The 22,290-nt window shown below is 40.0% G+C and overlaps 1 protein-coding gene across 1 annotated transcript; it reads left to right on the top strand.

Annotated features, from left to right (window-relative positions):
- The first annotated feature begins 1,270 nt into the window (after positions 1-1,270).
- MPLKIP (M-phase specific PLK1 interacting protein) lies at positions 1,271-8,198 on the top strand. The gene is made up of 2 exons (XM_074945312.1): positions 1,271-1,886; positions 6,751-8,198. The coding sequence occupies exons 1-2, from the start codon at positions 1,512-1,514 to the stop codon at positions 6,952-6,954; spliced, it is 579 nt and encodes a 192-aa protein (XP_074801413.1). The 5' UTR covers positions 1,271-1,511; the 3' UTR covers positions 6,955-8,198.
- Positions 8,199-22,290: the final 14,092 nt, after the last annotated feature.

Consider the following 22,290-nt stretch of genomic DNA (forward strand, 5'->3'; position numbering starts at 1 on the left):
TTCTCCATTAATTTAACCTACATTAAAGAGCCACCATAACACTGAAATGAAGTTATGTCTTGGATGGACGTTAGACTAGATGACCCTTGCAGACATGGTCCTGGCTAATCCTATGATTCTATGACATAGTTAAGCTGACCTAACCTCGAGTGTAAACCACAGTAGCTCAACAGAAGAATTCTTTGACCTAGCTACCCACTCTCCAGGGGGTGGATTGCCTACACAGATGGGAAAACTCTCCCTTCAATATAAGTAGTGTCTACACGGAAGGGCTTCAGCACTGCAGCTGTAGCATTTCAAGTGTACACAAACCCTGAATCTGCAGAGCCTGAAACAATAGCTCTGATGTGGGAGCAGCCCCATTCAACTCAGTGTGGTAGTTCACACCTCAGATTCCCAGTGATAATTTAAATGTCAATGTTGTTAACTATTTCACTAATCAAAGCATGTCTGAAAGGACAAGGAAAAATACTAGGAAGATTTGGTTGTACTGGGAAGACTATCACATTAAAAACAACAAGAAGGTGATCTATTCAGCCAAAAGGCCAGAGAGCAGGGTACCTGAGCCCCAGCAGGAGAAAGTAATCCTGAAGAGCCGGGGGCACTGAACTTCCATCAAGTGGAACCCAGCCTGAAGGAACCCACTAGGGCAGATGGGATCTTATTTTGAACCAGGTTTCAGAGTAGCAGCCGTGTTTGTCTGTATTCGCAAAAAGGAGTACTTGTGGCACCTTAGAGACTAACCAATTTATTTGAGCATGCTCAAATAAATTGGTTAGTCTCTAACCACTGGTTCAAAATAAGAAAAGGAGTACTTGTGGCACCTTAAAGTAGATTGAAGCAGGAGCGGGTAAGCTCTCAGTGCGCCAGCCAAGGAGAAGCCGGAGCAGTGATGCCTACCCAAGTGAGGGAGCTCTCCTTCTGGTCCTTTTTTCTTCCTAAATCTGTCCAAAACAGGGGTTGATCTAAGTGCCTCTGCTGTTGACATGGATTTGAATTGATAAAACACAGCTGTTCTGGGTGTGTCGGGTACGCCCAGCCCGGGAGGGTGCGTCAGCCACAGGGCACCGTCTGCTTTGGGGATGGGGCTTCATCGTCCATGCGGAGCCAGCCGTGAGAACAGGAGAGGCCTTCTCCTACGAGGAAAGCTCCACCTTCGGCGTCTTTAGCCAACCCTTGCCCACCCTGCTGCGGGGCACGGCTGGGTGCCTCTCCGCGCTGGCGGCGGCTGCGGCTGCCGCCTCCCCCGGGACCCCAGTGCCCAGACTGCCCGGAAAGCTCGCGCGGTGCACTCTGTCCCCCGCTTCCTTTCTGCCTCCCCGGAACCTCCGAACCCGGAACCTCCTGGCCGCGGCACAGGGCGCGTCGGGCCCCAGCGAGCAGCGTCGCAGCAAGCCGCGCGCGCGCGCACGCACTCGCCGTGTCTCTCTCCGGCGGTTAGGAGGGGCTGTTGCGCACTTTTCGTTCGTTTCCCGGCTCGGGGCTCTGAGGCCGCAGCAGGAGCCGGAGCCATGCACCGACAGAGCTTCCGCCCCCCCACGCCTCCGTACCCGGGCGGGGGGCCCTGGGGCGGCGGCGGCTTTCGGAGCCCTCCCTCCGGCGGGGGCCTTATGCCGCCCTCCCCGCGGGGCTACGGGAGCCCCCACCACACGCCGCCCTACGGCCACCGGCCCTACTCGCCCCGAGGCCACCACTTCCACGGCGGCGGCGGCGGGCGGTTCGGGAGCCCGTCCCCGGGGGGTCAGAGCCCGCGCAGGCCGCACAGTGCCAGCCCCAGGTACTCGGCTCCCTACGGCAGCATGTCCCCGGCCGCGGCCCAGCAGCGTCCGCCGCACCATCCGCAGCAATACAAGTCCTCGCCGCGGGGCTCCCAGAGATACTACCAGGTATGGGCGGGGGAGCTGCCCTGGCCATCGGGTGGAGCTGCTGTGTGCCTCGGTGCGTGGGCGCCGTGCGCGTGTGGGAAGGAGATGAATGGCTGGTTGAAACACGCAGCAGCCCCACCCCACCCCCCAACTTCCACCCCGCTTCTTAGGTTCCCTCACCAGATCCCAGGAAAGAGGGACTAGTGTAATACAGAGTGAATCCACCCCCACCCTGTACTAGAGGGCGGAGAGAGACTGATTCACACAGCCAGCGCTTTCCACATTTTCTGAAAGAGAGTGAAACTGACGCAAAGCAGAATCCCCTTCCAGGCCCTTTGGGGCTGCGGAAGAGACAAGGACCCCAGGAATATTCTCCCCCCCCCCCTCCTGTCCTGGCATTTGAGGGGGTGGGGTAAGAAAGCACCATGCAAGCTCATCCCTCTCCTTCCTTATGTTACTTTTCCCCCCGGTCTCTCCATTTTACTAAGTTGTTTTTAGTTTGTTTTTTTAAAAGCTGAGATGAATTTGAACGTTTGTAACTTTGGCCGGGACCTCTTACTTGAGGAGTTGACATAACTGGGAGATGGGTACAGTCAAGCATGGGATGCTGTTAAAATGACTAAAAAAAATTGTTTTTAAACAGAGTTGAAAATCTTTCCTAGTTACAAAAGGAAGTTTAAAAAGAGAAGTGAAATACTGTCTAAATAATGCTTTGTGGTTTTAAACTTCCAATTTTAAAGTGATGAATCACTGTGCTAATCTCTGAATTGTAGTTAGTTTCTGTGTGGGGCTAATAGTTAAAGTAACACCTGTGCAGGTGAAATATTTCTTAGCTAGCAATGTCATAATTTTTGTAGTTCATAACATAAGCTTTGTCATTTTTTTTAAAAAGGGGGGGGGGGAGGGTACAGAACTAACTTTACCAGAATGCACATGCACTATAGAAATGCCATGGTCATAGTCCCAATAGTTGATATGTGTAGGTGTAGAGAACGCTCCACCAAACATTGATTTACTACTTTTTTTTTTTAAACAACATAATCAGGTAGAAAGTAAACAGTGTTAAAGCCACACAAAATACAGTTCCCAGTAACTACTGAAATTAGTATTGGTTTTCAGCTCAGTTGGAAAACCTTTTTCTATTCCTACTAGAAGTTCCTGATAAGCTGTGCATGGGTCTTCATGCTAAATCACTCTGGTTTTGCCTTTTCAGAGTGGTTATTGGCATGGGACTATGCTTACAGCATTGGACACTATGGAGAGTTTGTTGAATTTCTGTAAAATTGTTCATCAGGTTATTTTGTTTACAATGTATTCTTTGTGGGAGTAAATGAATAGAATGTAGGAATTTGTAGTCGAGGAAGGGATTGAAATCTAACATGAGTAAAAGGTATGGAGGGGACAGTTAACAATTGTTCTTAAACTTCATGCTGGTAGATACTAAAAATATTTAGAAAAGTAACTACATGTAACTGTTCTTTGAGTTGCACAAGTACAGAGATCTAAATAGACATGGGAAAGAAGTTATATTGTGGCAAAGTGTAACTACCCATGACTGTGTCCCTACAACTTAGTCTCTAATAGATTAGACCCCGGCATTCAGGAAGGAGCTATTTCATAATGACCCCTGGGAAGAAAATGATGAGTACTGAGCAATTTGATTCCATTGTCTGTTCAAAAGTTTGTGTTACCATTGGAGAGAATAATATTCTCTCTCTCCTGTAAACCCATCATTGCTGATAGAGACACATCAAAACCTCTAAAGCTTGTTATACTACTGACACCCTCAAGTTTAGGGACCTAGAAAAAACATCTAAAATCATTTGTCTGGAAACAGAACTTAGAAAAGGCAATTTTTATTAACCGTATTTGTTAGATTTTTTTACTTAACACCAAATATTTGCGCTTTTCAAGCACTAAAAATGAGGATAGTTGAATTCGCACCCTCAGTTACCATAATCTTTTTTTAAAAAGGGCAAAAAGCTTCAAGGGAAATAGTATTAAGTTTAGATTTGTTATAATTATATTTTCAAAACAGTTTGAATAAATGCCGGTCCTTGTCTAATAATAGGACTTTCTCTTTACTTAGCTTTCACTTAGTTTTCTGCCATAAGTATTTCTACTTCCACTTTCACCTTGTTATGCTAACTTGATTAACTGTTTAGACATACACCGGACCCTTGCTAGAATGCGGAATTTGGGATCCATGCGCCATACTACGTTAACGCGGGGACCACGCTAAAAGGAATTGCAATTAAAGTAATTAAATTTGGGGTCCCTTGCCACAACCGTGTTATGTACGCATTCACGCTATATAGACGTGCGTTCTAGCGAGGGTCCGGTGTAGTAGTCACTAGTAAGAATTTTTAATACAAAGGCTCTATCTCCATCAGGGAATTGTCTCATTGCTGACAGGGGTGGTAACCCTGATTCCCCCATCAGTGGAGGCTGGAAAAATGTGGAGATGGGACAAAAAATTTCAGTATTATTACAGGAAGTGCAAAATCTGGTAAAATGGTATCATATCATGCTTTCTATAAAGGGTTGAAAATCCTTGGCTCCTCTGAGCTGGCAGCTAAACCTTTTCAGCATTAACTGAGAGGAAATAGGGAAGGGAAGTGACTACTGCTATCTTTCTAGGCATTATTACCACATTTAAAATCATGGCATTAAACCGTGTCAGCTAGAGACAGTTTTCCTGTGTAGACAGAGCTGTAGGTTTTCTATTCAAAGGAGGATTGATGTGAGAATAGCTTCACTGTATCATTAAGAGAAGTGTTCTGAAATTTGTCTCCATTCCCCACACTCTCTCAGTAATACAATAAAGAATTAACACTTATTTGTGTTTGGAGATGCTTGTCATGGTTAATATTTTAAGATATGAACTTCTACATACATAGGGAGTTATTTCAGAATAGTGATTTGTGATTAACAATGTGTGGAAGCTCCTCTTCCAGAATGAGTGCTTTATTTCACATTAGCTTACTTCAAAACGGGGTTCTTATTCCAAAACAACATCAACACATGGAGTTAACTATTCCTGCCTAACTCCTTCTAACTTCACGCCCCACCTTATTCCAGATTGAGTTTCACATCTAGATGAGCCTGTTAGAATTTTAAATACACTTCTCCAATGCAATCATCCCTTCAAACTATTTACTACAAATCCAAAGTCAGAGTTTTTGAGTTTGGATAAATTAGTTGTCTTCTGAATGCTGAGAATTATAAGCAGAATGTTACAAAAAGAATAAAGACTTTCAGGGTGTGGTGGTTTGGGAGCAGTGTTATAACCACTAAATTAGATTACAACATTTTAGAGAAGTGAAGCATCTCTTTGATCAGTCTTCTGAAGTCTAGCAGACACAGCTTTGCTTTTTAATGTGCATGCTTAAAGGAGTGTCTCTTAATGCCAGTCTTTGTTGCAAGTTTTTATTGGCTTGGTCCAGGGAATACTTGTAAATCTACTAATGTCTCGTGGAAGGCTTTGTGAAATATAATTAACAGCTGTTCTTTTGTTTATATATTCTTACTTTTCTTATGACGTGGGTACACTGATATGAAAATTGTGGCATCACTGTTATTCTACTTCTCTGCTGGTAGTCATTCTTCTCTTTGTGAGATCCTAGTCATAGCCACATAATTTAGTTGTGATGACATGGAGAAATAAGGAGTGGGGTGAAAAAAATCAGATGTTCTTCAAGGTGGCTTCTGCATATTCCCATTTGTGGGATGTACCTCCAGTGCCATCAAATTTCAGGTGCCCTGTGGAAAAAATTACTTATTGTGGCCACCCCTTTGCAGCAACAGATTTTTAGAATTGAGATTTGGAGAGGATGGATGGTCCCCAACATCCTCCATTCTTCCTCCTCTGTGGCTAGGTGTTGGGACCATCTCTGTATGGAAGGAAAACTTGTTGCTGTCTGTTATCTTTAGATACATAATTTCTGTACCATTGTTTAGACCATCCCTAAGCAGTTTGTCTGGTTCCAAGTTTTTCCTGCCAAATTTGAGAGTTTAAAATCTTATCTGTTGCTGTGTGAAGGGCCTAGATATACACAAAAAGAAACTAACCTTACAGAGGAAAGCGTGAAATTAATAATACCCATGCTGTGAGATTCACAAAGTAAAATCTTTGTTATAGTTCTCTTAGGTTATGTACTTGCAACAGTAGTCGGTGAGAATAATTAAGTTGGTGTCCCTTCAATGTAAATTGTCTGTGCTTTGACAAAATTCAAGTCTCAAAAGCACCAACAGACAAATAATTAGTCCATTGTAAACAGTTTGCGCTGCATTTAATTAACAGATTTATGTAGTAACTATACCTACATTAGGTTATCTAAAGAAGGGAATCTTCTATGTAGAACTTGAAAAACAACTGGTTTAACCCAAATACCATGTTCTTTACTGTAAGTGTTTTGGGTCAACTGTGTCTTTGTCTGCTTTGTACAGCACAGATTAAACCCTCAGCCCTTAAATACTTTGTGGTGTCTAGATTTTGCTGTTTGGAAATGGTTCTTTGTAAACTCTTTCCGACCTTTAATCTATTCTTAGTTTTGTTGCCTAGCTTTTAAATTAGACCTGTTTCAGAGCTATATAGTCTATTTAAAAATAGTCTCAGTTGTTTCTTTCTGCAGTTACATACCAGTATGAAGTGAACATTTACTTTAGACAAGCTTACTCTTGTATAATGGTACATCATTGTTCCCAAGAAAATATTGTGATGAACCTTGAGATACAAACTAAACTCCTGTGAGGAAGATACTCTATGGCAGTGGTAATTATCACTAGCAGATGGAATTTGAAAGGTCTGCTACATTAGAGGAAAACTTTTTTCGTTTTAATTAGTCTATTAAATGTTTCTTTACCTGATGGTTTTCTTCCAAAGGGATCACCCAGGACATCTACTCCATTTGGTACAGCGCATGGCAGAGGGAAAAGAGTGTCTAATGATGTGGAAAACTATTACAGACCTTCAATGCTTGAGGACCCATGGGCTGGCCTAGAGCCAGTTTCTGTTACAGACATAAACCAACAATACAGCAGTGAGCAAACAACATATACTGGTAAAAAAGGGAGGTATTTCAGTTAACATTTCTAAAAGCCAAATAACTCCATCTGTCAGGAAAACTTTGGGACAAAATCTTTACACCTACACAAAATGAACAGTAATCAAGACCCTAGCTAATGCTTTTATTTGTACAAATGTCCACCCTTTTATCTGACTTCTTTTTACTGCATTGGATATTTTTATGTATGGGGGAGGGAAACGTAGTGGAGGATAATATACATTTCTGGCTATATGGAAGTGCCTACCAGCTTTGAAGAACAAAGTGTTCTTTAATCACCAGCGATTGATTTGTGTCTGTTAAAACAGGTTTCCATATATTTACCTCTTCCATGCCAGATTGTTAACCTAACTTTTATTGTTAACTCCTTTAGGAAGTGGTATTTTTTTATGTTTCAACGTTTTTAGAATGAAGTGTGGAAATACAAAAAACAAAACCCTCTGTAAATCCTTGGTTTGTAATGTAAAAAAATTATTTTAGGACTTTTTTGTTAAGGTGTACTTGGCAAAGAAGTAATTAGTGAAATTAGTCATATTCTGTAAATATAATGCTTGTATTCTGTGGTTAAACTTTGATTTTGTGCACAATTTTTTGTTTGTTCTAGTGTAAAATAAGTGAAACATGAGTTTTAGCCATCTCAGGAAACAAATGTATTGTATTTGGAAAGTTTAATTTGTTAAACCAGCTCTTGAATGATAAACGTCTGTAATCATGTTTGGGTTGGGTTTGGGGTTTTTTTTTTGTTTTGTTTTGTTTTTTTGGTTGCATTTTAAAGGATTCATATTTGGAAACAAAATAAGAAATTTATGGATTATAGCAAACATATGTCTTCTGGCAAGTAAAGATTAATCTGCACATAAACATTGGATAATTAAATGAATGCAAAGATGTCGTCTTGCTCTAATTTTTAGAATAGTGTAGATCTGGTGATGAATCAAACTCCGTTTGTATGATTAGATAATTGAGTTCAGTACATACCATAACACTTCACTCTTAAATTGTCCATTAGCATTTGTACTTGGATAAAGAAAGTCTCTTCTGACTTGGATAAAGAAACTAGATTAACATCTCTGCTTACAAGAGCCTTTTTACCATTTTTTGTCACCTGATGGGTAATGTGTCATAAGTTATATGAAAGCTTTGGTTAGGGCTTATCTACACATGGAGTTATCCCTGTGTGGATGCTCTTATTTCCAGAACAAATAGGGAATAAAACCATGTTTAGACAAGCCCTTACTATGACTTGTTATGCTTGCAGTGATGTCTAAAAACTGTCAAAACACCTGAGATGTTATGGTTGGAAATATCAATATTTGATCTTAGTTATGATGGATTTTAAATATAGATTATGGGTGAGAGCTTCCTAAAGTCAAGGAAGCCTGAGGTCAATTTTAAATTGTGATACTAAGTTTGGGTGCTTCATAACATTTCAGAAAAATGACTTTGCTAGTTGTAAGATTCACATACTCTGATTTTTAGGTGTGTGCATGCATTGCATCCATGGATGTCTGCTTAGGACACTACTCAATACACCTTGCTAAGTTGTAGCTCTCAAATAATCGGAGTTTTGCTTGGTGAGGAGTGTGAAATAGCCCTTAAATGTTTGCAGAATTCTTCCATACTGTCTACTTGATGTCAAGAATACTTAAACCCTCAGTCCAGAATCAAAATTGGTTCTTGGTTAACCAGCTTATTGGTGATGTATCATTAGACTGTCCTTGTTTTTATCCACAGTGCATAACAGCAGTACTGAGATGACTTAAAAATAAACCGTGGAAAGTTTTATAGAACTAAAAACAGTTAAATGTACTCATCATGAAACATGAAATATTAAGCTTTGCTTTTTTTATTTGACAGGGGCTGTAAACCTCAAACAAAAAGGTTGTGGGGTGCTTTACTGAGTCAATTTTCTTTTACTGTTCCATACTTAATTCAGTGCAGTTTCTTTTTAATAACATGCTTTATGCTCTTGGGAAACAGATTTGGTGGTATCTGATACTCTTCAGAGAGTCAAATTATAAATATTCCCAGTTACAGATATGAGAAGAAACTGGGTTTGGGAAGGGAAAGGATTCGTAACAGAAGACACTGTAAGAGGTGGGACTTCGTTACAATAGCCCTACATCAGCTGCCATTGTACTGTGTAAAGATGCATTTCTTTCACTTTGGCTTTACAGTTCAGCCCAGCTCCCTCTGGATTTGGGTCTCAGACTTCAGAGAAGGTAGATGCTGTTCCAGAAAAAGAAATTTTCAGGAAAATATCTTCAAGTATTGTTAAACTAATACAGGCCTTTAACAGTGCCATATATTCTGCTGCTGCTCCTGTACATTTCAGCATTTTGCTGATATTTATGATAAAGTACATCAAACTGCCAGACTCCAATAACTCAGCCAAGAATTAGCAAGGAATATAAATGTAAACATAATCTTTTGCTAAACTACTCAAACTCCATCACGCTCTTAAAATGTGAATAGTTTGGTCTTACTCTACAATAAACTGATCAGTGTTTCAAAATGTCATTATTAAATAGCTGTGACTAAAATGCATGAATTCTTGTTCGTAACTGTAAACATAATATACTTAAAGACAATTTTAAGCTTTGACTTATTTTCTGTAGCTTGAAAACCCTTGTTTCACCATGGATTTTGCCGTTTTTCCATGCGGCAAACATTCTCCACCTGCTTCTAATGGAGCTGGAATACGTGACTTCCTTATTTGTTTATGAAGCTCGTGCATGATATCAGAATGGCTCTGAGAATAGTAGTTGATAGGGGAAGCCCAGGTGCATCGTCTCTTCGTGAGCACTATAAAAATGGTTCCTGTGTTTTGTTGAGGAGTGGGCTCTTCCTTTAAGGAAAAAATGAGGATATGGGGAATGTTTGTTCCCTAGCGGACTTCAGACATTTTAAGGTAAGTTATGTTTAGGTCTGTTTTGTTTTATGTTGAATTGATAAATTAATTATCTACCCTGCTGTGTTTGCTTTGTCCTTTGTTCATGGAGCTTTGCTGTTTAACTCAGTTTTTCAAGTTTTGCATAACTCCAGAGTAGTGCAATTGCTTTTCATAGATTCATAGATACTAAGGTCAGACAAGCTCTGAAGCAAATATCTAATCAGACACATTGATATTCACTATTTTAACTCATTAAAGTTAAATTGTTATTGCTCTCACTAGCATGGTACAGATCAGTGTTCCCTCTAATTTTTCCCACCCATGTGCGGAATGAATTTAGTTATGTGCACCAATATGGAGATGATGTGTGGCACATCACATTCATTTTGGTGCACATAACAAAATTTATGGGGCGGGGGTGGGGCTGAGGGGCTCTTGTGGGAGGGGGCTTAGGGCTGGGGCAGAGGGTGGAGGTGCAAGGGGTGAGGGCTCTGGCTCTGCCGCGGGTGGGGATGAAGGGTTTGGGGTGCAGGAGGGTGCTCTGGGGCTATGGTGGGAAGAGAGGACTCTCCCCGCAGCAGCACCTGGGCTGGGGAGAGAGGCACCTGTCCCCACCCTAGGAGCTCTGGGGCTGCAGGATAGGTGTCCCAGCCCCAGCAGACCCGGGCAGCGCCTGGGTCCAAGCCACACGGTGAGTTGGGAAAGGGGTGCCCCTCCTGCTGCATGTTGGTGCCTGGACGGGTTCCCTAAGCGCCTGCGCGGCACTAAATAGGCAGCTGTGCAGCTTACAGGGAATTTAGGTACAGATACCCAGCTGGTTTAATTTATCACCTCCGTTGAATGGAGTTATGACAACTTACATCAACTGAGGATCTGTCCCAAAAAAGGGTGTTTGTTACTTAGCTATTGTGCAAGTAATTCAGGTTTTGATTTTGTGAATAGGTTGTTTTGTTTTTTTAGGATATTCTTCACTTGTCATTATTTTGCGTTACATTTTATTAATAAACTTGTTAAAGTAGAACCCAAAATGTTAAGCAATTTGCAGTGTTGAATTCATTTCATGTTCGTTGTGGGATCATCAGAAAGCGTCTATTAATTTACTCTTCTCTCTGTCAAAGTTACTGTTTAACCATGGGTGAGTAATGAAATATATTAACTATATGATATAAGACAGTGGTGGGCAACCTGTGGCCAGGGACACGCTGGCCACCCCTTCGCGCAGCTCCCATTGGCCAGGAACGGCAAACCACAGCCACTGGGAGCTGCGGGCGGCCGTGCAAATGCAAACAAACTGTCTGGTGGCCTGCCAGCAGATTACCCTGACGGGCCGCAGGTTCCCCACCACTGATATAAGAGGTATTCAGTTTAGCACTTATTTAAAATGTTGAGACTTTGCAAAGGGGGAAAATACATGGGCAGCAGAGTGAAGCACCGATCTGATTCTGTTTTTTTTTTTTTAATAAAGGATACCCTGTAGAAGGAAATGAGAAGGAATATACAAAACTTAAACACTCAACATGGCTATCTGAAGTTGTTTTCCCCCCTAATAATAAGGCCTTGACTCTGAAAAGGCTTCACATGTGTAAAGAAGTTAAGCACACACAGTTTAGACTCACTAACCTCCAAAGGGATTACTTATATGAGTTAATCATAAGCATGTGTGTAATTCCCTGGGATCTAGGTTTGGAAGTTGTGCCACTCACCTGTGTTTAAACACAATTAGCTAGCTAGCTTTTTCTCTTATATTTCAATAGTTCTGAATTCAAATTCATGATCTTCAAAATGTTTTGTATTAAATAGGGCTGCCTAGAATCAAATTAAACTGACAATCTTTCTCCAAATGTATATTTAAGTCAGTCCTGTTCTGCTTTCTCCTAACTCCCTCTCATGCTGCCTTTGGGAGTGGAGGGGTCCACTGTATTATAAAGAATCATTTTTTGGATTTTATGCCCCCCCTTTTTTTTTTTTGTTTATGTATAATTCTCACAAACTCAGTTACTTTAGTTAAGGTAGGCCAGTTGAGTTTGTTTTCTTACAACATGACCACTAAGGCAAGGAAATCTTAAACTATAGCAACATTCATGCCCAATATCATTCTCCAGTCCGCTCCCAGAATAAAAATCAGCTTTTAAATCACCAACTTGCTTTCAATTTAGCAATATTCTTGCCCTCAGTGTACACAAAATCGCCTGACCTTAATTTTTGCATGTAATTTTTGTTATGAATATACATTTCACTAATATTTGCCTTTTTTTTTTTAACGTAAATGTGGAAGCAGAAGTCCAAGGGTTGGAAATGGGGTTGGGGCATCTTGATGCAGAATTAACTGTATTAAGCAAAACATCATATCTTGATCATATATTGTTATATCATTAACATTGTGGGCAAGAGAACTTGAACATCAGCTAGACTTCTCCACTAGAAGTATACAGTTTGGTGGGGGGTTTATTTTGGGCAGGAGGGTGGTGGTTAAAGCAGTTAATTGTTTCCCTAGTCCTGACTAACTCCACTCCTGAAATCTTTGGCCAATTTTCTTCCCCTGCAGTAGGTCCTAGGCAGGTGACTCCTGCATTGCCTGTCAGTGTTCATGCAATCTATAAGCACACATTTTATACTGAAATAAATTGTTGGTAATTTTTGAAACTTTTGCACGAATATACAGATTTCTGCTGTTACAGTTCAGAGGTGAGATTTTCAAAACAACATGCATTGGCCTAACTCTGCTCCTAATAAAGTCAATAGAAATTTTACTGTATACTTAATGGGAGCAGAATTAGGCTGATACAAGTGCTTTTGAAAATCTTGTCCTAGAAATTGAATTCTAGCTTTTTAGGGAGGGAGGAGGTGGTAATACAGGGATCACTAGCCAAAGGGGTTTTCACAAGGCTTGTAAAGCAGCCAGGAGAGCAGCTCATGTACTAAAACACTATGGAGGCATGCAGATTACCACGGAGGCATGGAGTTCTACGGACTTCCCACAGTCTGAGACAAGTTCTAGGAGCTGCTTCTTGCTGACAGTTCAACTGATGAAGTAGTGAACTTTATAACTGACAGCTGTAAGGCTGTCCTTTTGGATGATGAATGTTTTCTCTGCTTCTCCTAAATTGAAACCATCAGATTTATTTTATGGTCTCTTCAGCAAAAATAATGGATTGAGTATTTTATTTTACATTGAATAGTGGCATGCTAAAGTTAAAACCAGTTGTACACTGTAATATTTGCTGTATATGGAAAATGGCTATGACTACAACTTGAAGCAACAGCTTATATTTCCTTATTTTAGAATATACAAGTCAATATTCAACTTTCAAGCACCAAAAATCCCGCTTAGAGTTCAAAAAGGTTAGACTATCCTTCCCCCCACTCCCAAAAGGGGTAACTTTTAAATGTTTCAGTTCCTCAAATTACCAGATTTACTTGTAACTGCAGAAAAATTATTCATAGATATTAAGGTCAGAAGGGACCATTATGATCATCCAATCTGACCTCCTGCACAACACAGGCCACACAATCTCACCCACCCACTCCTGCGAAAAACCTCTCACCTATGTCTGAGCTATTGAAGTCCTCAAATCATGGTTTAAAGACTTCAAGGAGCAGAGAATCCTCCAGCAAGTGACCCGTGACCCGTGCCCCATGCTACAGAGGAAGGCGAAAACCTCCAGGGCCTCTTCCAATCTGTCCTGGAGGAAAATTCCTTCCCGACCCCAAATATTGCCATCAGCTAAACCCTGAGCATGTGGGCAAGATTCACCAGCCAGATACCCAGGAAAGAATTTTCTGTGGTAACTCAGATCCCACCCCATCTAACAACCCATCACGGGCCATTGGGCCTATTTACTATGAATATTTAAAGATCAATTAATTGCCAAAATCATGTTATCCCATCATACCATCTCCTCCATAAACTTATCGAGTCTAATCTTAAAGCCGGATAGTGTTGCAAGATAGGGAAGGATGAACTATCTTATTTATACACAAGTAAGAGGTTTAATTGCTGCCTTAAGTACAAATTAACTTAGCTGAAGTGTGGTAGTGGCACCTTAGTATAATAGTACTTTTCCTGTTTTAAAATTTCAGCGTTGTCGTGTGCTGCTTATTCAAGCAAAGTTTTTCCATTTACTTCAAAACGAACTCATGTAATTCAGTAAAGAGTGCTGGATGGGCTCTTTTACCTGAGAACATTTAACCTCCAAAAACAAATTATGTACTGAGTACTGTCAATGACAGAAACAGCGGCTGAGCTGGGATTCCATTCCAATATAAATTATTCTGAATTGGCATATTCCTTGGCTGCAGATATTGCTAGGCTTGTTCTTTATACATTACATTCACTAAACTAAGAAAGTAGGCAGTAATCTTGAGAGGATCACTTTCAATTTAAGGCCTAAATCTAGACTATGTAAAGGTTTTTCTAACAATAAAAATGTTTTAATGATTTGTATCCATATCTTTTAGGGGAGATATCCAGTCTTCATTTAAAGATTTCAAGTGATGTAGAAGCCACCATCCCATCTGAAGGTGTTGCAGTCAGTTACCTTCACTGTTAAAAATTTGCACCTTATGCCTGAATTTGTCTAGCTTCAGATTTCAACCATTGGATCATGTTATACATTTTTCTGCTAGATGAAAGAGCCATCTACTATCAGAAACCTCCTCCCTGTGTAGGTACTTGTAGGGCATGGCTACACTGGAAACTTCAAAGCGCTGTCGCGGGAGCGCTTTGAAGTGCGAGTGTGGTCGCGCACAAGCGCTGGGAGACGCTCTCTCCCAGCGCTCTTGGTAATCCACCTCTACGAGGGGATTAGCTCCAAGTGCTGGGAGTCTGGCTCCCAGTGCTTGGAGCCTGTTTACACTAACACTTTAGAGCGCTCTGACTTGCTGTGCTCGGGAGTGATTTTTCACCCACCTGAGCCAGCAAGTTAGAGCGCTGTAAAACGTAAGTGTAGACAAGCCCGTAGATGGTGATCAAGTTTATCCCTTAACCTTCTTTTCAGTTAGCTAAATAGAGGTTCTTAAGTCTCACTGATGCATATTTTTCAGACCTCAAATCATTTTTGGAGCTTTTTTTCCTAAACATCCTCCCATTTTTTAACATTTCTTTTGAGATGTGGACACCAGAACTAGACCCATTATTCCAGTAATGATCTCACCATTGCGGCATACTAATGCTAAGGTAAATGTCACCTCCATACTCCTATTTGACTGCTTATGTATCCAAGGATCATATTCACCCTCTTAGTCACAGCATCACACTGGTAACTCATGTTCAGTTTATTATCTGTCATAACTCCTGAATCCTTTTCAGTGTCACTCCACTGCAGGATACTGGCTCCTGTCTTATGTGACATACATATTTTGTTCCTAGATATGGCCTTGCATTTGGCTGTAATAAAACCCACCTTTACGGTTCTCCTATTTCACCCATCTAGCTCTTAAGATGTTATTCAGGATAGCAAAAGATGTTATTCAGGATAGCATTTAAAATAAACTAAGATTGATCAATATTCCATGGAACGTAAAGTTGTTAATGGAATGGGCCCTCCTCTTTTTGAGTCTTTAGCTACTGTTTCTCTGCTGTCTCTACAGTTTTTGTCCTGGCAAGTAGCATTCATGATATTCATTCCTAAACAGAGGGTTTGGAGCAATTAGTAGTTCTTTGATGTAAATTTCCTTTCATCAATTCAGTGACAAGGTAGAGATCAAACCAATCCCAGAGTTCATTCTATAAAAACAATGTATAAAAAAGAACATCTGCTTACCCTCACTTTGTTCTCCCCTTTCTTCTGATAAAGAGAAGCTTTAAAATTCAGATTCAATTAGAATGAAAGTTCAGCCTGAAAAAAAAAATGGTTTCAAAATATAATACAAGTGAAATCATCTAAGCCTCCAGAGCTAACTGACTACTTCATGCATTAAGGAAGCCTATAGTAGAGGTTTAACATGATTGATGTGAAGGCCATTCAGCTAGATGAATGGGCTGAAAAAAATCTGCCTCTTCAAGAATGAGTAACATAATTACATGATTCATTTCAGAGTAGCAGCCGTGTTTAGTCTGTATTTGCAAAAAGAAAAGGAGTACTTGTGGCACGTTAGAGACTAACAAATTTATTTGAGCATAAGCTTTCGTGAGTTATAGTTCACTTCATCGGATGCATGAACTGAAGATCTGAACTGAAGAAGTGGGTTTTTTACCCACGAAAGCTTATGCCCAAATAAGTCTGTTCAGTCTTTAAGGTGCCACCGGACTCCCTGTTGTTGTTGCAAATATTAATTGTATTAAGGAAAACATCATATCTTGACCATATATTGTTATATCATTAACATTGTGGGCAAGAGAACTTGAACATCAGCTATACTTCTCCACTAGAAGTATACAGTTTGGTGGGGGGTTTATTTTGGGCAGGAGGGTGGTGGTTAAAGCACTTAGGCTTTTAAATTCATATAGGATCCAGTTCTTCCAGGGAACTTTTGTTACAGCACACAACCCCCTTAACCACAAGCAAGCACACCATTTCTGATTCCCTGTCTGGTCTACTTGATCTCCATGCTAGTAGGCCGTGACAGAAAATGAACTGCTCTCTCAGTTCTCCATCTGGAATATTCTTATATGGCTCAAGTTCTTGCTGCTTAAGCCATACAGATTGGTCATCAGAGGCAAGGGAACTGGAGTAGATCAAGAGGGAAGAAGACTTTTCCACCACCAAGCTGTTAATTTGCTCTCTGGCGGCTACTCCAACCAAGTGGCGTGTGAGGTCCCCATTCCTTCATTAGCTTGCACTAAAGCATCTCCACAAAGCTGAGCTGAATGCAGAGTGAGCATGTTCCATGCTGGCTCTCTTACTACCTGAAATATTTTGCCTTCCCTTGCATGGTCAAACCACACTGGTCCATTGCCAGAAGTCTTCAGCACCTGCCATGAAGGAGTAATTTACTCCTGGGTTCAGATGCATGTATTTTTTTTTCTTTAGTAGCACCAATTAGGTAAGCTGACTAGGGTCAAGAAACGTTAGTTTAGTTCTTCAGTTGATACTCGGAAAGCACCCCTTAAGCAAACCATCTACTAGAGGAGATATCTCAGGCACGTGGGCTATCAATGTCTTTGTTCCTCCGTGAATTACAGATTTAAGATCTTGTATGAGGTACTTCTCCCCTGTGAATGAGTGATGAACTATGGAATTTGTTCCCTAAGATGCAAAAGTAGAATCAATAATCTCAAAGCAATGATTTTTTGCCACCTTTAGCTAGCTAGTGCCAGAAGAATAATATCAAAGGTTCTCACAAATGAGGGGGAAATCCTGTGTAGCACTAGAAATAGTTTTAATCTCTTACCCTTACATTCTTTAACTATAAATTCACTTTATGTATATAACCTTTCATCCAAAGGTAGCCAGAATGTTTTAATACTTTAAGCATCACACAGTCCTTTTCAGACTGGTCAATCCTATTCCACCATTTTACAGATGGGGAAGCAGAAAGGGTAGGGGCTAGATCCACAAAGATACTTAGGTGCCTAGCTGCCTCTTTAGGTACTTAAGTCCAAAATTTAGGTGCCACTGAAATTCTCAAAATCGCTGCTTAGCTTCCACCTAACCGTGCAGGTGCCTAAAGTCCCCATAGTGCATACATTTCTGCCAGTAGGCAGGCACAAGTCTTCCTAAATCTCAAAGGAAACGAACTGCTCAGAGCCCTAGCTCATGTCTAAGCCCCAGTGGCATTCTCAAACTAGGCATTCCCTTGTCTCTTACAGGCAGGATCCAATTTCAAAGGTATTCTCTGAGCATGCTTACAGGATTGGGTTCTGCACAAAAGATAGCTTTGGAACTCCGTGCGTGTTCATCCAGTAGCCTAGTGCTTAGGGCACTTACCTGGGATGTGGGAGACATTTTCAAATCCTTCCTCTGTCTGATCCCAGATCTCCACCTCCGAACTGAGCACACTAATGGATAGGCTTTTGGCATTGGTGAAACTTTTTTCCACTTTCTGTAAATAATTGGGCCAGAGAGAGTGAGTGACTCTATAGCCCAGTGGTTAGGGAACTCACCTGGGATGTGGTAGAGTTAGGTTCAAGTCCCTGCTTCAACTGGGCAGGAGAGGGATTTGAAATTGGGCGTCCCACAAGACATGCACAAAATCTTCAATCTGTGGTCACCTAGCTGCAGTTTTTAAAGAGGCAGTTACATGCCTAAGACCCACTGCAGTTAAACACCCTTGGCTGGTCTTTCCCTTCGCAGGTCCCAGAGCCTGGGCTCCAACCTGAGCCCAAATGTCTACACCACAATTAAACAGTCTCGTAAGCCCAAGCTAGTTGGCAGGGGCCAGCCATGGGTTTTTAATTGCAAAGTAGACAATTTCTCTATCTCTAGTCTTTGTTCTAAGGTTTCCGTGCTATTCAGTGGCAGAAGTGGGAATAAGAGATGGAGTTATTGAATTGTAGTTCCATCCTCTAATTAATTACTAGACAGTGCTTCCTCACCAGTAAGGGGTGATTTCAGGGTTTGTTTGGTTTTTAATGTTAGCTTTTTTTAATATGTTTTTCCACAAAAATACCAGCTTTAACCTGTGATATCTGATTCTGAGCATCTACATAGCACCCTCCCTAACGTAATTGCTCATTAATTGTATCCTATAGCCTTGTCCAAGCCTGCATAGCTGCTTTCATTTATTTTCCTAGGGTAAGTGATCACCATTCCTGCTGCAAAGAGCTTGTAGATGCCCTCAGGCAATCTTATCTTTTGCAAAATAAATCCTGTGGAGGTTTCTCACCTTGCTAACATGCAGTTTAAAACCATTGAGAATCTTCTTGATTTCTTTACTAAAATGTGCAATACTTGTTGACATATATGTACAACTCATCATTTAGGAAATTTGGATAAAAATAAGCCTCTTGAAATACAGAGAGTAAAAACAACTATCTACCTATTGTGCTGGATAAATGGAATTTTGTTTCTTTTTAATAAAATTAAAATATTTAAAGTGAAATTCTGGCCCCACTGAACTCAATGATAAAACTCCCATTGCCTTCATTAGGGCCAGGATTTCACCCTTAGTACCCAATTTTAACGTCTGTGCAGGAACTAAATATTACATTATTGTAATAAGACTTCTTTTGTTAATTTTGTATGCAGGACAGTGCAAAAGTTTAGGTTGCACCATAACTTTCTCAAAAATAAGGACAGGAATACTTGTACTAGTGAATTTTACTGCACCTGGAAATGATTTAGGCAGCAATCTCTTTAATTATTGTAGTTTCCACTGGAGGATTCCCAAGCAATTAGCACTGAATAAGCCAGTCATTATCAGTATTAGTCATTAATTTCAAGGGGCTTTTTTTCCTCTTTATAAGCAGTAGTTTTATAACTGAAGAAAGCTAAAGTGTAGCCAACCAATTGCTCTGTCTCATGGAAAAAATTGTTGCATTCCCATTTTCCATTAGCCTGAAAGAAAAGTCTGAGTGTTTTCTAATATATTCCATAGTCTTGAGTGTTTATTTGAAATATATGAAAATGTTGCTAACATTCCAGCACTACAGTTTAACCATTTTCTTGTCAGCGAGACCTTTCTAAAATAACTATTCTCTGTACTCCTTAGTTGCTCAGGTTAATATTTACTATACAACCTTAGGACATTTTTCTGTAGGAAAGCCTTTTTCTGAAGATAGACTGAAAACGTCAAATGTGATTTACAGTGGCCAAATTTACCATGAATTGTTGCATTAAAAGTTTTTAGCAGGATGTGTTGTTTTATACAGGAGCACACTTTTTCCCCGATGTCATAACAATAAGGGTATACAGCTTAAGTTACAAAATGGATTCAAAATAAAAACAAAAAAGCATACAGTTTCTTCTTCCTCTGTCAACCCTTTTTCTTCTAGTTACCAGTCCTTTGATTTAAGTGATATGTATACGGAAGTAATGTAAACAATGAATTGTTGCCACGTTACTCTGCAAGCCAATTAAAAGGAATTTACAATACATGTACATTAGCATTTTAGAAAATATTTAGGCCCACATTTTTAGAAGTGCACACAAGCAGTTGCACGTGCAAAATTGGATACAGAAAAAACTCTTATCCAGTCATATTAATTACATGCAAAAATCTAGTCTAAATTGCAAATCACCTGCATTCTGTTTTCATTATATAATGAACATAAAAATTGATAACAAGCACCAGATGTGTGCTATATTTAAGGTTATAACACCTTGCATGCATATTTTTTGTTTTGTTTTTAAGTGCAGAGTTGTTTTGTTTTACACGTACACTTTTCTATGTATATTGAGGGACAGATGCCCCTAACATGAGGTTCTAGTCTCAAGAGTAACTCTGTAAAAATTGTCCTCTGTTACTCAACAGACTTGCTCCATGTCTTTTTCAGTAATATCTACTTATTTTAGTAAGATAAACCTTTAGTACTTTTTATTCCTGTCAATACTGCAGAATCACCAGAGCTATAGAAGAATTGGCTGGATTCCATATTGGCTTGGGGCATAATCAAGAGAATTGTTAAGTGAGAGTTGCAAGATTATAGTCTCACCCAATTGAGGTCAAAGGAATTTGTCAAGGCTGAAAGAAAGTAGAAGTTAACATTGCAGTTGCACAGGTGTAACAGAGGACAGAAATTGTTCTGCACCATTCATTATTGACCATAGTTAACAAGATGGAAAGGAAACAGCTTGACTTTCAGATCCCAGGTTGAGTTTGCAAGCCTTGCAGGATTTCAGAGGGGAGGGCTGGATTTAAAAAAAAAAAAAAGATCTTGTAAACTGAGCAAATTTTACATGAGTTATTGAGAAACAAACATGCAACCTCACAATGCAAGCTTTAGACCAGTTGTTTTCAGATTAAACTCTATTATATATGGCTTAAGCTCTTGAAAGAGTTTACAGATGTCAGCATACATTAACAACTTAAGCATTAGCTCTACCTTAGATTTTTTTTCTTTTCTTTGGAAAAAACTCAGAAATAAAGTGAAAAAAAAAATTAATGCACTGTTAAGGTTGTTTGCTTAAAGTCACCTAAAGTCGGGAAGTGCAGAATTTAAGGTTCCAAAAACAACATGAACATAGCTACGTTGTATCTGTATTCTATTTTATGACTATTTTCCAGTTATGTATAATATTGTATGATGTAAAAAGATGTATCTCATAAGGCATACAGTAGGTGTAATGAAGCCAAGTTAAAGTTACTGTTGGAACCTTATTTCATTTTTTGCCTTTTACTGACTGCCTGCGCAGCCTTAATGTTCCACTGAATTGGACTTTGTTTTTTCTCATGTAATGATGTATTTAAAGAGGAACTTCAAGAAAGAGAAATGCAAACCACCTGCTGTTGAAGCTCTCATTTAAAAACAAAAACCCTCCTAATTGTAATTACTAAAATTCCTAATTAAAGCTATAATTCATGTCCGGAGGACTAGTCACATGCTTATGTACCTAACTGATTTGGAGCCTAAAGGAATAATTTCTCTGAATGTGAGCACTGGATCTGTTTCTCTCCAGCCTATAGAATCCTACAGCATGACAGTAAAGCTCCAAGCAAACCAATGCTGCTCTATTGAATGAAATCTTGGGTTGATTTGAGTGACTTAATCTCTGTCAGAATTAAAGCTTGGAGAGACAAGGTGGCAGAGGTAATATCTGAAGAATAGCTCTGTGTAAGCTTAAAACCTTGTTGCTTTCACCAACAGAAGTTGGTTCAATAAAATATCTCACCTGCCTTGTGTCTCTAATATCCTGGGACCAAGAAGAATTAAAACTTACTGTTTACGTTACTAATATTGATTCTGCCTTGTTAAAATTCTCAATTCCATTACAATATGCATTCTTCATCTGAAATTTCTCATGTATCTCATTGGCGGCAGCAGCAGCAGCAAAGCCTTAATTATGTCAGTACTGATCTTACTTAAGAACTATAGGTTTTGCCATGGTAAACGAGCCTCAGTTTAAATGTTTTAACTGAATATTGCCGTGGGGTTTGAATGTTGTCAGTTCCTGCATCAAGTATATAATGACATCTTACAACTACAGGACCTCACTTAACTAACAGTAGAAAGAGTTTTTATTTTCTCTTTCAATATTTTTTCCTTTGCTAGCATGCACGTGGTATGCTGATGGAATAAGTGTCACACTTTAATCAACGTATGAATTATCTGATTTCTTCTATTGCGACTATAGCTAGAGTGGTTACTCGTTACTTGTCACTGCAGGAATGGGTTGGCTTTGAATTTTCCTGCATATATTACAATGTTGGACACACAAAAAAAGTTGCATTTACAACTTTCCTCACTCAGTCACAGAACTCTCATTTGTGTCTCAGTACATATTGGTCCCCTTTGCAAAACGAAATGCCCCTTGGATACTTTAAATTGTATCCTCTAGCCCTAATGCAAACACACACATGCTTAAGTTTTTAAGCACGCAGTCTCACTGAAGCCAACATTGGTACTCACATATTAAAGTGTGTGCAG

This window comes from Natator depressus, chromosome 2 (assembly GCF_965152275.1).
Source record: "Natator depressus isolate rNatDep1 chromosome 2, rNatDep2.hap1, whole genome shotgun sequence".
NCBI lineage: Eukaryota > Metazoa > Chordata > Testudines > Cheloniidae > Natator > Natator depressus.

Bases quoted from the DNA above. Each gene is read 5' to 3' on its own strand.
- MPLKIP (XM_074945312.1), top strand. From the start codon at position 1,512: ATGCACCGACAGAGCTTCCGCCCCCCCACGCCTCCGTACCCGGGCGGG. The intron at 1,887-6,750 runs GTATGGGCGGGG...TTTCTTCCAAAG, and splicing joins GCTCCCAGAGATACTACCAG to GGATCACCCAGGACATCTAC.